The 14,433-nt window shown below is 34.3% G+C and overlaps 1 protein-coding gene and 1 pseudogene across 1 annotated transcript; one reads left to right on the top strand and one right to left on the bottom strand.

The window, feature by feature from the left end:
- Positions 1-435: 435 nt before the first annotated feature.
- Positions 436-1,014, bottom strand: LOC148190900 (dirigent protein 22 pseudogene; annotated as a pseudogene).
- A 7,361-nt stretch (positions 1,015-8,375) lies between these two features.
- On the top strand, positions 8,376-12,341 carry LOC148190899 (TMV resistance protein N-like). The gene is made up of 5 exons (XM_088102187.1): positions 8,376-8,915; positions 9,019-10,111; positions 10,273-10,548; positions 10,653-11,375; positions 11,783-12,341. Exons 1-5 carry the CDS (start codon positions 8,395-8,397, stop codon positions 12,173-12,175), a joined length of 3,006 nt encoding a protein of 1,001 aa, XP_087958313.1. The 5' UTR covers positions 8,376-8,394; the 3' UTR covers positions 12,176-12,341.
- Positions 12,342-14,433: the final 2,092 nt, after the last annotated feature.

Raw genomic sequence — 14,433 nt, 5'->3', positions numbered from 1 at the left:
ACTTTCTAATCTTTCTGCCAACATGACTGGTATTCTAAAATTTGAAAATTGTAGTACTAGACATTCATATTCGAACCACATGAGCAAACCCTACCAACCATGTTTACCATTTTTTCTATCTTCACGACACTAAAAACAAACAATATAACACTATAACCAAGCAAACAATCTTCGCACACTCCCTAGAAGGAAACATTCAAATTGGAAACAGTGTGACACAGGATAAGTAACAAAACGAAAAGCTATTTTAATTTAGGAAAATGACACTTGAACAACCATTTTTGACAACATTTAGACACGCGCACACGTGTCTAAATTTGAGTGGTCCATTTTCATTTAATTTTTCCAACTGGACCACTCAAATTTAGACACGTGTGCGCGTGTCTAAATGTTGTCAAAAATTGTTGTTCAAGTATCATTTTCCTTTAATTTAACTCAAAAGTAGTGGGAAACATAAATGTTGTATTCAATGGTAGACCTCGTTTTTGGATCAAGAAAAATGGTATTAGTCTCTGCATATCCCGTGGCAAATCTGAACACTCCAGTGCCTCCAATTATCGGAATCTCCCTGATGTTTTGGGTGATGCGGTTCCTCCCCAACACAGTGATGGTGCTCCCATTGTACTTTCCTTCGGTTAACACGAAGTTCAGCACCACCAACAAGATAAACTCCCTCTGTGACGTTCCTGCAACCAAACCCTCGATTCTTCCCACCACCTTCGAGGTTGGCTCCGGTCCCACTGTCAAGGCGGTGTCCATGAACCCCACCGTGCCGAATAAGGTGCTGGAGTTGTACTTGGGTACAGGCGGAACCACAAAGACGGAGGTGGGGTTGCTTCCGGCGAACCTCTCGTGGAAGTAGAAGCGGAAATGGCTAAAACTGAGTTTTTCCTTTAAACCTAATGCCTTGGGGTCTGGTGAACCTACGAAACCTGTGTTTGTGACTTGGGCTGTGGTGAAAGTGAGGGTGCTGCAGAAGATGAGAAGGGTGAGAATGAGGAATTGGGTAGCCATAGTTGATGAAGATTGTTCTTGTGGCAATGGTGTGAGAAGATGCAATGAAGAGAGAAAGAACTGCATGAGGGATAATTTTGATTCCATGTTTATTTATATATTAAAACTTAACTCGGATCATATTTGGGTTAATATTAATTTAAGTGTCTAACATCAAATGTCAATCTTAATATTATACATAATTAAAATTGTAAAAAATTAAATCACGGTATATTTTAAAGTAATGGTATCCTTATTAATATAATAATATATATAAAATCTATATTGAATAAAAATATCAATAAATAATTATTAAAAAACCTTATGCTTTCGAAAAATATAGGAAATTTTAATCCATGACACAAATTTAATCTATCATCAAAATACTTCTCACGAATTTTTAAAACCTAAATAAGACAATTATATGCTTAAATAATCCGCAATAAATTTTTGTGGGAATTATAATTAAAAGTAATAAATTTAGCAAATATAACACATCAAATTGTAAATAAATAATTTAACAGAGATAAAAAAAAATAAAAATAGTGTAAGAGCAGTGAACAAAATTACATTCTTCCTATTTATTGTCATTGTAAATGTTGTACTATTAAAGCGGGTTTGACTTTTAAGGTGTTTTGATAAGGAAAAAATAAATAAATTCACACCTATAATTATTATTTGTAGTAAAATGGTGAAAATAAAAGTTAATTTTTGTATTTGTAAGAAAATAAATAACGAATAATAGTGTTAAATAAGTGTAAAAATCTTTTAGGTGTCAAATGTTTCATTGTGAGACTTAAAATTACAGGTGCCAGATATCTGAGTTATAAATATCTTATTAACGTTATATTATTATTCTACTCTTTTTCCATTAATGTTGTGTAGCATATATAATTTTCATACATATACTAATTTCATTTTATCTCTTACTTCCCCAAAATATCAAACGTAGTATTAACAATTGTTTTTGGTTTCCTTCTAAATTAATGAGAAATTTATTACCATAATAGTTACTAAAGGCTGATTAATTTAAATTATTTAAATTCAACTATTATTATTAGGCTTAATAAAATTTTAAGTATATTACCGTAAGTGTTTAAAATATGTTTTACTTTTATTTAAGTATTATGTTTATGTTTTTTAGATAAATTTTTGTGTTGGTTGGTGAAATGGAGGATATTAGAAAAAAAGAAGAAGATAAAAATAACTATGATACCATCTAGTAATTACATTAATTAAAAGACATGATATACAGGAAAAATAAAATAAAAAACAAATTTTTATTATTTAATTATAATGAATATTTAATTTAAAATATTTAAATTTATAAATTACTTAAAATTTGATTAATTATTATTATAACTGATTATTATTTTAATAAGAATGTGGAACAGTTATATTCAACGAGAAAAACATCACATCCAAGTTAACGTATTACTATTAATGAATTCACTCAAGTTAACTAGTTACTATTAATTAAATACTTAAAATGGTTGAAAAAAATATAATATACCAATAAAATAAATTATATTTTAGGCTTAAACTATTTTGAGTTGTTGGATGGTGACCTTATATACTGTAAAATTTAATTGTTTATTACAACCAAAATAAAACTATTATTTTTTCTGTCTTGTTATAACTTGTAAGCATTACTTATGTTAAGGTCGTAACTTTGATATATACTGCGCACACAATAAATTGTTGCTATTAATTATTAATAATGTAGGGTTGGTTAGCTTTATTATTTTTAACATTAGAATATATTTTTATTCTCAATCAAACAGTACTCCATCTAACTAACGGGGAAGCAAAAAATTATTACTTCAACATATATGAATCCATGTCAATTATTAAAAATATGAACATCCTAATCAACCCAAAGTTTACTCCATTCCTATTCCTATAATTTACATTTAAGAGTTCTTGGATTGTATAATTTTTATGTGAAACACTGTATTCTGATATTCTATTTGTTTACTTCAAATTAATTTTTATAATTAAAAGCTCTTATGTATGCCCAGAAATTATAAAGAAAAAAACTAAGGAAAATTCAAAAATAGAACAAGTCCCTTTGCTTGCTGCTAAAGGTAATGAATGAACCCAACGTGTTTTGTTCTCAATAAAAGCCGGTCAAATATACAACACCATTTGGGTTTTCTATTAACAAATTGATAATTTTGCCCAAATACTTACAAGCGGGTGAGTTTAAAAAAATTTATAAATAAAATAGGTAACTTATATTTGCAAGAATACCTTTAAAATGAATAAGTCGTATTTATGAATAAGTCCTATTTGGAACATGCTTTTAGTTTAAAAAAATAGGAATTATATAAGAACAAAACATATGGAGAGTCAGAATATACAAACACGGTACTTCTCTTATTGTTGAATACACTGTCATACATGAATATATAACATTGAACATCACAAAGGAGCAATACAACAAATAACTGTCAAAACTGACTTTACACATTCTCTCAATTTTATGAACCTCTCTACCTTCAAAACTTTGGTAAACAATCCGAAAGCTGCACCTTTAATTTTCAGTATTCTATTTGTAGTTTTGCACCTTTAACTTGTTCACGCAAGAAGTAAAACTAAGTCTGTGTTTACTTCCTTCCATGAGTATAGCTGGACGAGATTTCTTATCCACTAAGAGTTTTATATGTTGAAACTGATCAATTTTAAAATCATATGGGAATAAACTTAAAGTTTAGAGATTTATTAGTAATTTTGTTGGAGTCTTATTTTATTAGTTTGTGTCTAATAATATTTATTTTGATTTTGATAGAGAAAATATAGGAATAGATAATTTTGATTTTCTATTTATTTAGGTGCAATATTATTTTATTTTGTTGATATAAGATAGAGATAGATTAAGTAGTTATTTTTATTTTAAGTCGGTTGATATTTTGTTTTTAGTTTTTATTATTTATACTTGGCCAAAAACTCTATTTGCACATATTTCAAGGTTGTCAAGGTTCAATGAAAAGTATTACAGTGAATTGAAGAGTACAATTATTTGTGTGTATCATGTTTTTTTTTAACAAAGTGGTATCAAAGCTTTATACTTTGAGTATCGAGAGAAAAAAGAAAGAAAGAGCGGAGAGTCAAACACCAAGAGGAAACAATGAGTGCTTGAGTGTTTTTGTGCGAGAGACAAAGGTTGTCAATGGAATGAGTATGCCACAACTGACGAAAAAACTCAATTATGATAATTGGTACCTACAAGTGAAGGCGTTGCTAAGATCCCAAGACATTGGGGATATGGTGAAAGACAGACATGTTGAACCCGATGAGGACGAACATCAGACAGTGGTATAGATGACTGCATTAAAGAAAACATGTGTAAGAGATGAGACAACATCGTATTTTCTCTACAATGCAGTAGATGAGTCGGGATTCGAAAAATAGCAAATGCGCATCAACAAAGGAAGCTTGAGAGATATTGGAGATTGCGTATAAAGGTGACAACCACGTCAAAAAAGTTTGAATACAAGGTCTCAGAGGGGAGTTTGAACAGTTGAAGATAGGGCCAAAAGAGCAAGTAAAACTGAGTACATAACACGGGTGGAGAAGGTGGCCAACGAACTTGGCAAGAATGGAGAACAAATGCCACTTATCATGTGTGCATCAAAGAATCGAAGCACTTGTCTGTTCTCACAATAGATAAACTTGTTGGGTCATTAGAAGCCCACAATTAAAGGAGAAAGAGGTAGGATGATCGAGTTGAACCTCTCGACCAAGCACTACAAGCACAGTTTGACTGGAACAAAACTCGGATTACTCAAAGACAAGGTTCTGGAGGTAGAGGATGAGGAGGTCGAGGACGAGGTGTATGTAGCCGAGGTAATTTTGAGGATGATAGTGAAAACTAAACCGATCAACAGAATTAGTGTGGTCAAGGACAAGGGAAAGGCCGATGAGATCGGTCAAGAGTAGAGTGTTTTAGGTATGGCAAGCACGATCAGTATGCAAACGAGTGTAGATATAGGAAATGTTGTAACTATTGCAAAGTATTTCTAGGCTGAGACAAAAGGGGAGAGAAATCTCCTTACTGAAGATGCGAAGGAGGAGTGTAGAATCTTGTTGATGGCAAAGAACTCGAATGTAGTGGACATGAAGAGCTCAATCCCAATAATGGATGAAGTAATCTCGATAAGTGGTGCAACAAATGTGGAGAAGGCAAACACGGAGAAGAAATTCAAAAAAAAAGATGAAGGGATTCAGTGGATAAGGAGGCTTCTGGATGAAGTTAATAAGATTATGAATAAACAAAGGGTTGAGCTTGAGGAGTTGAAAAAGTCGGTTGAAGAAAAGGAAGAGGAAGCATATAATGTTCTTAAACCAAATAGAAACGAGAAAGAGGAAGATGAAGATGTTAAGAAGAACCAAGGTATGAGAAGGTCGAATACTGAGATAGCAAAAAAATTGATGAGTAAAATTTCGGATGAGCTGAAAAAGTTGGCCAATGTTTCTAAGAGGTCGGCCAAGATGGTTGAGAAATCACCTAAAGTCAAAAATGAGTTTGTCGACGTTATTGAGATGTTGGGCATAACAAAGTTAACCCAAACATCAGAGAAGTCAACAAAGGTAAAACACAAGAGGGCCATAAGAAAAAAGAAGAACTTGAATCTGACTGAAAAAAGCAAGCTCGATGTGGGATAATGCACATGAAAAGCCGAATAAAGGATGAAAAATTTAAGTTTATAGGGGAGTTTTGTTGGGATAAATTTATATTTAAGAGTTTATTAGTAATTTTGTCTGAGTCTTATTTTATTAGTTTGGGTCTAGTAATATTTAGTTTGATATTGTAGAGAAAAAGTAGGGATAGGTAGTTTTGATTTTCTATTTATTTAGGTTTAGTATTATTTTATTTTGTTGATATAAGATAGAGATAGATTAAGTAGTTAATTTTATTTTGAGTCAGTTGATATTTTGTTTTTAGTTTTTATTATTTATACTTAGTCCAAAGCCTTATTTGTAGCTATTTAAAGGTTGCCAAGATTTAATGACACATAGGAAATTGAAGAGTCCAATTATTTGTGTGTGTCAAGTTTTTCTTACAGTTCCTTCATCAGAAAACCAGACTAAGTTGCTTCAAAGGTTGTTATATATTCGACTTCACATGATGATAGTGCCATAACTGGTTTTTTAGTTGAACTCCAAGAAAATGGTGCTCTGCCACAAAATAATATGTACCTTGTACTTTTTTATGTGATCCTTGTCACCACACCAATCAAATTTTAATATCCAGTCACCCTAAGCATATCTTCTGTCATTTTCTTTGGAAATAAAATGCGTAAAGTTGTTGTGCTTATAGATACCTTAGTATCCTTTTTGCAACACTCATGTTAGAATGTCTCCAACATGAATTTACTTATTATACCAATATTGAAAGTTAATTCAAGTCTTGTGATGCACAAAAATCTTAGGCTTCCTTTACTTATTCGATATAAGCTAAGATCAACAGATTCTTCATCCACCTTTTTCTCCAACTTCAGTCCAATTCCATTGGTGTGACAACAAGGTTGTTGTGATGCATAACAAGTCTGGACAAAAAATCCTTTTCATATTTTGTTTAGTGCATAATGGTGCCATATTCTATACATGTAAATTTAGTGTCTAAAAAATAATTGGGCTCCATTTTTGCTTCTGCAATTTTCTATTTTTCCCTTGGTTTTGGTCACTTTTAAACCTTTAGTTCCATTTCTATACAGTGTAAAAAATTCAACCAATAATAATCATGGGAGAGTATGTATATTTTCCCTTTCTTTCATTTAGTTTGAACTAAACTTATATCATAAAAGAGGGAATTATTAAACACCTCCAGAGTGAATAACTCACGCTCCTTTTTCATGCCAAATTTTCTTTATCAATACCACAAATGATTTGGATGAATAACCTATACACAAGCAATGAAGATGGAGATACTTTTAGGATCAAGTACCTGGGAGCGTGGCAGCAAGCTTGGCGAGACTAAAAGCTGCGACTGAAATGGAAGCACCGGCGACGGAGATGGAAGCAAAGGCAGACGCAACAGCCACCCAAAACTGAGACGCGGCGAAGATGGAAGCAAAGCGGAGGAAACACCAAAGCACTTGGCGGTGGTGACCACACGGAGAGGAGGAGACGACGACGATAAACGGCGGTCACCGACGATGGGAGCAAACGCGATGGAAGCAAACAGAGATGGAAGCAAACGGAGATGGCAGCCAGGGTTTCTATAGCTCGCGGATTTCTGTAACTCACGCTGAGAAGAAGATGAACAAAGGTGGTTCTGTTCGCGGAAGAAATTTAGACATGTTACTGCCTCGATTCTTCACTTAACCGAGGCATAACACCCTTACCAGCTCGGTCAAGAAGCCCACCGGTGCATAAGCACTAGCTGAAACCAAGAAACAGCATCGGTCCTCAACGAAACCGAAGCACAAACCGTGTACGTCAGAGGTTGGCAGTGACTTTTACGCCTCGGTTCTCCTCAGAACCGAGTTAGTAGCATGGCAAGTCATGTCTAGCAAGTGGGTGGCAGGTCTGAAGCAGAGACATATGCATCGGTTCTGCTTAGAACCGAGTTCGTAGGTTCCTTTAGGCATCGGTTTTATGGAAACCGAGTTAGTAACATCTATCAGAGGTTGGAAGTCACATCAACTGGTAGGTTTATGCTTCGGTTTGGTGTAGGACCGAGTTAGTATCATGTTTTAGGCATCGGGTTTGGAGCAACCGAGGCATATATGTTAGCTTTATTTACGGTTCTGCCACCGCGCTTTTATACGCTTCGGGTTTGCTTAAACCGAAGCGTATATAGCGCTTTCCAATCCCCTTTCTTTTACTAGTGAGTACAAACAGAACACTTCTTTACTCACAAACTCACAACACTCTCTAAAGCTCACAAACATCAGTCACAGTGTGTTGCTCTCTGCACACAACACATACACCTTGTAGCTCTCTCTCTTGTGGTTCTAGGTGGTGTGTATCTTACAACCACTTCTTCATTCACTTTTATAAGTGAGTTGCACACAAAAAAACAAAAGGACAAGAAGCTAAAAACACGGTACCATGTTTCCATGAAATGGAAAACATTGACCCTAATTCCATGTCATGGGTCTCATTTAAGTTTACTTTACACAAGTGTCGTTCTAAAGTCAAGGTCAAAGAAAAGAAAGTATGAACACTGTGCTGGATTCACGAGGAAAAAATATAAAACATATATGGGTCTGTCATAACCGACTTCGAGATTACATATAAAACATATTAACGTACAATTTGTCACGTATATATATATTTAATCCTGAAATTTCTTGAGACTCTTCGATGAGATCATAAGTCTATAAAAAATTGTAATTTTATCATCTTTTGCTTGATTGTTTTACGTTCGAAGACTTCGTTTCAATTCCTTTGATGGAGTTGGCTTCTTCTTCATCATCATCTTCATCCTTCTTAAAATCGAAACCTCATTTCATATACGATGTGTTCATCAAATTTTGGGGAGAAGACATACGGAGAAAATTCGTTTCTCATCTCCATTCTGTCCTTTTACAAGCTCAACTGAAAACATTTATTAGCATGGAGAATCTGGAGGAGGGAATGCAGCTAGAAGAGCACATGCGAGCACTAACATGCTCTAAGATAGCAATAATAGTTTTCTCCAAAACATACACTGAATCTACTTGCGGTCTTCGTGAGCTTGTAAAAATCATTGAATGCGGACAAACTTTTGACCAAATAGTTTTGCCAGTATTTTACGAGATTGACCGATTCTATGTACGTCATCAGATAGATGGTTTAGGAAAAGCGTTAGAAGAAGCTGCACACAAAAGCTATTCAGGTGAACAACCGAAACATGTATTGTCCAGGTGGAGCCGAGCACTCACCAGATCTGCAGATCTAGGTATCACTGAGTGGAATAATACATACTCTAGGTAAACAAATGAATCATTCCTACTTTCTTATGTTTGAAACTGAATGAAGCATATGTTAAGTTTGTGATTTATATTTCGTAACACATTACCATTTATCATGAAGGCATGATGCTGCACTTGTGGAGAAAATTGTTAGTCGCGTTCAAAAATTACTGGGTTATGCAGACTTGTCTCATACCCCATTTCCTGTTGGATTAGAGTCCCATGTGGAAAAGGTGGTTGGAAGTATTGAAAATCATTCCGCCAAAGTCTGTATGGTAGGAATATGGGGAATGTTAGGATCAGGTAAAACTACCATAGCCAAAGCCATCTACAATCAAATTTATCGTCAATTCATTGGTAAGAGTTTTATTGAAAATGTTGGACGAAAATATATCCGTCGTAGTAGTGAGTTGCAAGAAGAACTTATTTATCAGGTCCTTCAATCCAGGGTCATGGTGGAAAGCCATTGGATGGAAAGAACTATCATCGGGGATAAATTTTCTAAAAAAAAGTTACTCATTGTGCTTGATGATGTGACAGAGTTTTGGCAATTAGAAAATCTATGTGGGAATCGTGAATGGTTCGGTCAAGGAACTGTGATAATCATTACAACCAGAGATGTTCGACTACTGAACCAACTCAAAGTTGATTTTGTTTATAAAATGGATTTGATGAACGAAAATGATTCCCTTGAGCTTTTATGTTGGCATGCCTTTAGAGATGCAAAACCAATAGAAGACTCCAATGAACTTATAAGAGAGATAGTTACTTATTGTGGAGGACTACCACAGGCTCTTGTGGCCCGTGGTTCCTATTTATATGGTAAGAGATTTACACTGGGTGAAAGTACAATTTTACGTCGACAAATACTAGATCGTTATCACGTTCTAGACAATTTGGGTGAAAGTTTTCACTTTTTACGTAATGACATGGAAAAGGATGTATTTCTTGATGTATGTTGTTTCTTTATTGGTAAAGACAGAGGTTATGTCACAGAGATACTAAATGGGTGTGGACTACATGCTGATATTGCAATAACAGTTCTCATAGAACGTGGCCTCGTAAAAGTTGAAAGGAATAATAAACTTGAAATGCATCCTCTGATACGAGACATGGGAGGAGAAATTACTCGTAGATCATGGCCAATGTTTCCGGAGGAATGGAGTCGGTTATGGTTTCATGAGGATGTAAAAGATGTACTGAGAAATAAAACTGTAAGAACGTTCTTTACATGATTTTGAAACTTCTTTTGAAATTCTTTTCTTTTTTAGTGCAATGATTGTGTTGTTAACTTGTTAGACTCAGCACTAACTATCATTGATCCAAAGATATTGAGAGATTTCCGAATTGTCTCTCTTTGTTATATACATCACAGGGGTCACAAGCTACTCAGGGATTGTCCCTGAAACTGCATTCAACCAGCAGAGATTGCTTCGAAGCAGATGCTTTCAAGGAAATGAAGAGATTGAGACTGCTACAACTGGATCACGTGCAACTTGTCGGAGATTATGGGTACCTTTCTAAAGAACTGAGATGGATTTGTTGGAAAGGGTTTCCTTCACGATACATTCCAAACAACTTTCATATGGCAAATGTAATTGCAATTGATTTAAAGCATAGTCATCTTCAACTCGTCTGGAAACAAGCCCGGGTATTCATTAAATGGATTTTTCTTTTATAATTGGTTCTGATTATAGCTGTTGTTTTTTCTATTTTCTTTTCTAATCTTTTGTCATCAAAAAACCATCTTTGTAGGTTTTAAAGTGGTTAAAATTCCTTAATCTTAGTCACTCCAAGTACTTGAGAAAAACACCTGACTTTGCAGGACTACCAAGTCTTGAACAACTAATTCTAAAAGATTGTCCAAGTTTGTGCAAGGTACACCCATCTATTGGAGATCTCTGTAATTTGCTACTGATAAATTTGAAGGACTGCACAAGTCTAAGCAGTCTCCCGAGAGAGGTGTATAAGCTGAAATCTTTAAAAACTTTCATCCTCTCTGGTTGTTTGAAGATTGACATATTGGAGGAAGATATAGTGCAGATGAAATCCTTGATAACACTAATCTCTGAAAACACTGCTGTGAAACAAGTGCCATGTTCAATTGTAAACTCAAAACACATGGGATATATATCCCTACGTGGGTTTGAAGGATTGTCACATAATATTTTGTCTTCTATTATTCGGTCATGGATGTCACCAATAGTGAATTCCCGATCTTACATTAGGCCATTGTGCATGGATATGGAAAATGATGATTGGCGAGACCTTGCACCATTGCATAGCTGCCTCACAAATATTCGAAGCATTTTGGTTCAATGTGACACGGAGTTTCAACTATCTAAGCAGCTAAACACAATTTTTGTGGAAGACGGTGTAAATTTTACAGAATCAACAAATCATAGTTTGAGGTTTTCCTTGATTGGTGTTGGAAGTTGCAATGAATTCTTGAACACTCTTAGCGATGGCGTTTCTAAGGTTCCTTCTCTATCTCTGACCTTTGTGTCACATTGAACTGATCCTAATACAGCATGAACTGATCCTAATACAGTATCTAAGCAAATTAGAATACTCACCTTTTTGCACTTGTAGTTTCTATAGTCATAATGCTTCATTTAAAAGTACCTAAATGATCGAGCCAAACGATGATGTTCTACTTGATTCATGTTTGTTAGATTCCCATTGATAGTAAGGATATAATTTGAAAGCCCGGTAAAACTTAAACAAAGATGCACGACAAAACCATTAACAATTTTTTATCTATGTATTACATTATAATTTGAATTTAAAATACCTATATTTGTAATTTTGAGTGATGAAGTAGTGATTGTAAGTCATTATTTGAATGAAAAATTACATACATCACTAAGCCTTTTGATATGCAGGTACATGGATTGGCAAGTAGAGAGTGTTGTGATGTTAGTCTCCCATGTGACAACCATCCTTATTGGTTGGGCCATAGGGGTGAGGGACATTCAGTATCTTTCAGTGTGCCTAAGGATTGTGAAATGAAGGGAATGGCTTTTTGTGTTGTTTATTCATCAACCCCTGAAATAGTGGCAACTGACTGTCTTAGAAGTGTCTTAATAGTTAACTACACAAAGTGCACATGTCAAATACACAAGCATGACACTGTAATGTCCTTTAACGATGAAGATTGGCATGGCATAATGTCAAATTTAGAATCTGAAGACAAGGTTGAGATTTTTGTGAGTTTTGGTCATGGATTGGTGGTCAAGAACACAATGGTCTATTTCATATACCGTGAGTCAAAATGACTTGGAAAGAGAAACTTGGCGAAAAAGCTAATTCATTAGATTCAAATATAAAATTGTAATGTGACTTCTGCTAAGTTATTTAACTTCTTTGGGAACAGCATGATCGCTTTAGTTATGGAATTAATACTTTGTGTCCTTGATTGCAATTTATAGTTAAGAAATTCAATGTTTATTTTACCTGTCTCTCACTTCTCGCATTACATCTTCTTGGATGTGCTTTACTTGTTTATTGTATTTCCTTTCTAGCTCCTCTCTTAGTTTTGTGTTCAATAATAATAATAATAATAATAAAATCCTATGTACAAGAACTACTTACTAAACAAGATTATATGCTAACTCCATGTAAAAGAAATTGATGTTTTCTTCCTATCAGTTGTACACAAAACATAGTAACCACATCTGTAGGGATACTATCTGAACATTAGTAGCCAAGGCATCTTCCACCAAAAGAGTGGGTGAGGGTTTTGCATTTTAAGATTTTTTAGTATAAGGGTAAAATTCAAATTTTAAATTTTATGGACTGCAGAAAAAAGCAACCAAAACAAAATCGGTAAGGGAGGTGGGCCGTTACAAACAGTTTCGAGTGGGCTGATCATGAAGCCCAATTCTTATTATTTTTAAAAGTTAATTAAAATCCTATTATACTCACCTTGATTCTGATTTTAACCTAATTAAGAGAGGATTGAAACTATTTTATTTTTTTTGTACTACGTGAGGGAATCTTCTAAAAAAACTTTTTCAATAATAGATTAGGATTCATTCATGAGTCATGAGTTAAGTTGATACCTCTGCTCACCTCATGCTCCCTTCAGTTTTACCTCTTTCTTCTAACTCCAACATATATTATATACACAGATTGGTTATTCCGAGAAAAAACTGAACTGAAGGATTGAAATTAATATACACTGTATCACTGATGGTGTCCCATCCTTCAATATATTCTTGAACACCATCTATGGGTTAATAAACATAGATATATTTGTTTCTGATATATTACTGGTGTTTTTTCTATTTTCTTTTCTAATCTTTCAGAAAACCATCTTTGTAGGTTTTAAAGAGGTTAAAAATCCTTAATCTTAGTCACTCCAAGTACTTGAGAGAAACACCTGACTTTTCAGGGCTACCAAGTCTCGAACAACTCATTCTAAAAGATTGCCCAAGTTTGTGCAAGGTACACCCATCCATTGGAGATCTCTGGAATTTGCTACTGATAAATTTGAAGGACTGCACAAGTCTAAGTAGTCTCCCGAGGGAGGTATATAACCTGAAATCTTTAAAAACCTTCATCCTCTGCTTGTTTGAAGATTGACATATTGGAGGAAGATATAATGCAGATGAAATCCTTGATAACACTAATATCTGAAAACATTGTTGTGAAACTGTTGAGAATCCAAGTGTGAGTCTAAGTCGTACATTGGATAGAAATGAGAAAGTAGAGTAGTATATAAAGATGAAAGACCCATTAACTTATTGTCTTAAGGTTTTTGATAAAGAGCGGTGTCGATCCCTTATTTAGTTGGTTCAGATGTTATTGGTATTTGTGTAACCCACATGGAACCTCCTCCTTGATAAACCCAACAATGGTATTATATAAAGAAATATCAACTATCTTAAAAATAAGTATCCCTATTTTATCTCTAAGAAATCAAACTAAATATTACTATACCCAAAAACTAATAACATAAGATTTAAACAAAATTATTAATAAAATCCTAAAATTTAAATTTATCCCAACAAACTCTCCCATAAACTTAAATTCTTCCTTCCTTCGTTCGGTTTTTCGTGTGCATCATCCCACTCCAAGTTTGCATCTTGTCTCCATGATTTTCAACTCCAGTTCATACAACCGGTTCTTCTTTGCTTTTACTTGGGTTGTTAGACGATCATGCTTATCCTTTAAATACAGTACCTGATTTTTCATAAAAACTGAATTACCTTTTTCAATTATCTGACCCATGCTTAAAATATTGCTCTTCAGCTCTGGAACATAGTAAACATCCTTAATCTCTCCAACTCGTCCATTTTTCTACATATGTCAGATTGTTCCATGCCCTTTCACGGCTACCATGGAGTCATCTCCAAAAGACATAAATTTGGCCTCCACCTTGGTGAGTTTATAAAATAAGTTCTTGTTTCCACACATATGATTGCTTGCCCCAGTATCTAGATACCATACCGAGTTGGTAGAAATCTCATCAACCTTCATCTCTTCTTCATCTTCGTCTTCCCTATTTTTATCTGGTTCAAGAACGGTAGAT

This window comes from Vigna umbellata, chromosome 11 (genome assembly GCF_029865625.1).
Source record: "Vigna umbellata cultivar VRB3 chromosome 11, Vumbellata_1.0, whole genome shotgun sequence".
Classification (NCBI taxonomy): Eukaryota; Viridiplantae; Streptophyta; class Magnoliopsida; order Fabales; family Fabaceae; genus Vigna; species Vigna umbellata.
The sequence above is the reverse complement of the archived record's forward strand: the minus strand, read 5'-3'. Positions and strand labels throughout refer to the sequence as shown.

What these genes read in the sequence shown, in the direction of transcription:
- LOC148190899 (XM_088102187.1), top strand. Translation starts at nt 8,395, where the DNA reads ATGGAGTTGGCTTCTTCTTCATCATCATCTTCATCCTTCTTAAAATCG. An exon ending in TGGAATAATACATACTCTAG is followed by an intron (nt 8,916 to 9,018) that starts GTAAACAAATGA and finishes TTTATCATGAAG; the next exon opens with GCATGATGCTGCACTTGTGG. An exon ending in ATGTACTGAGAAATAAAACT is followed by an intron (nt 10,112 to 10,272) that starts GTAAGAACGTTC and finishes TATACATCACAG; the next exon opens with GGGTCACAAGCTACTCAGGG.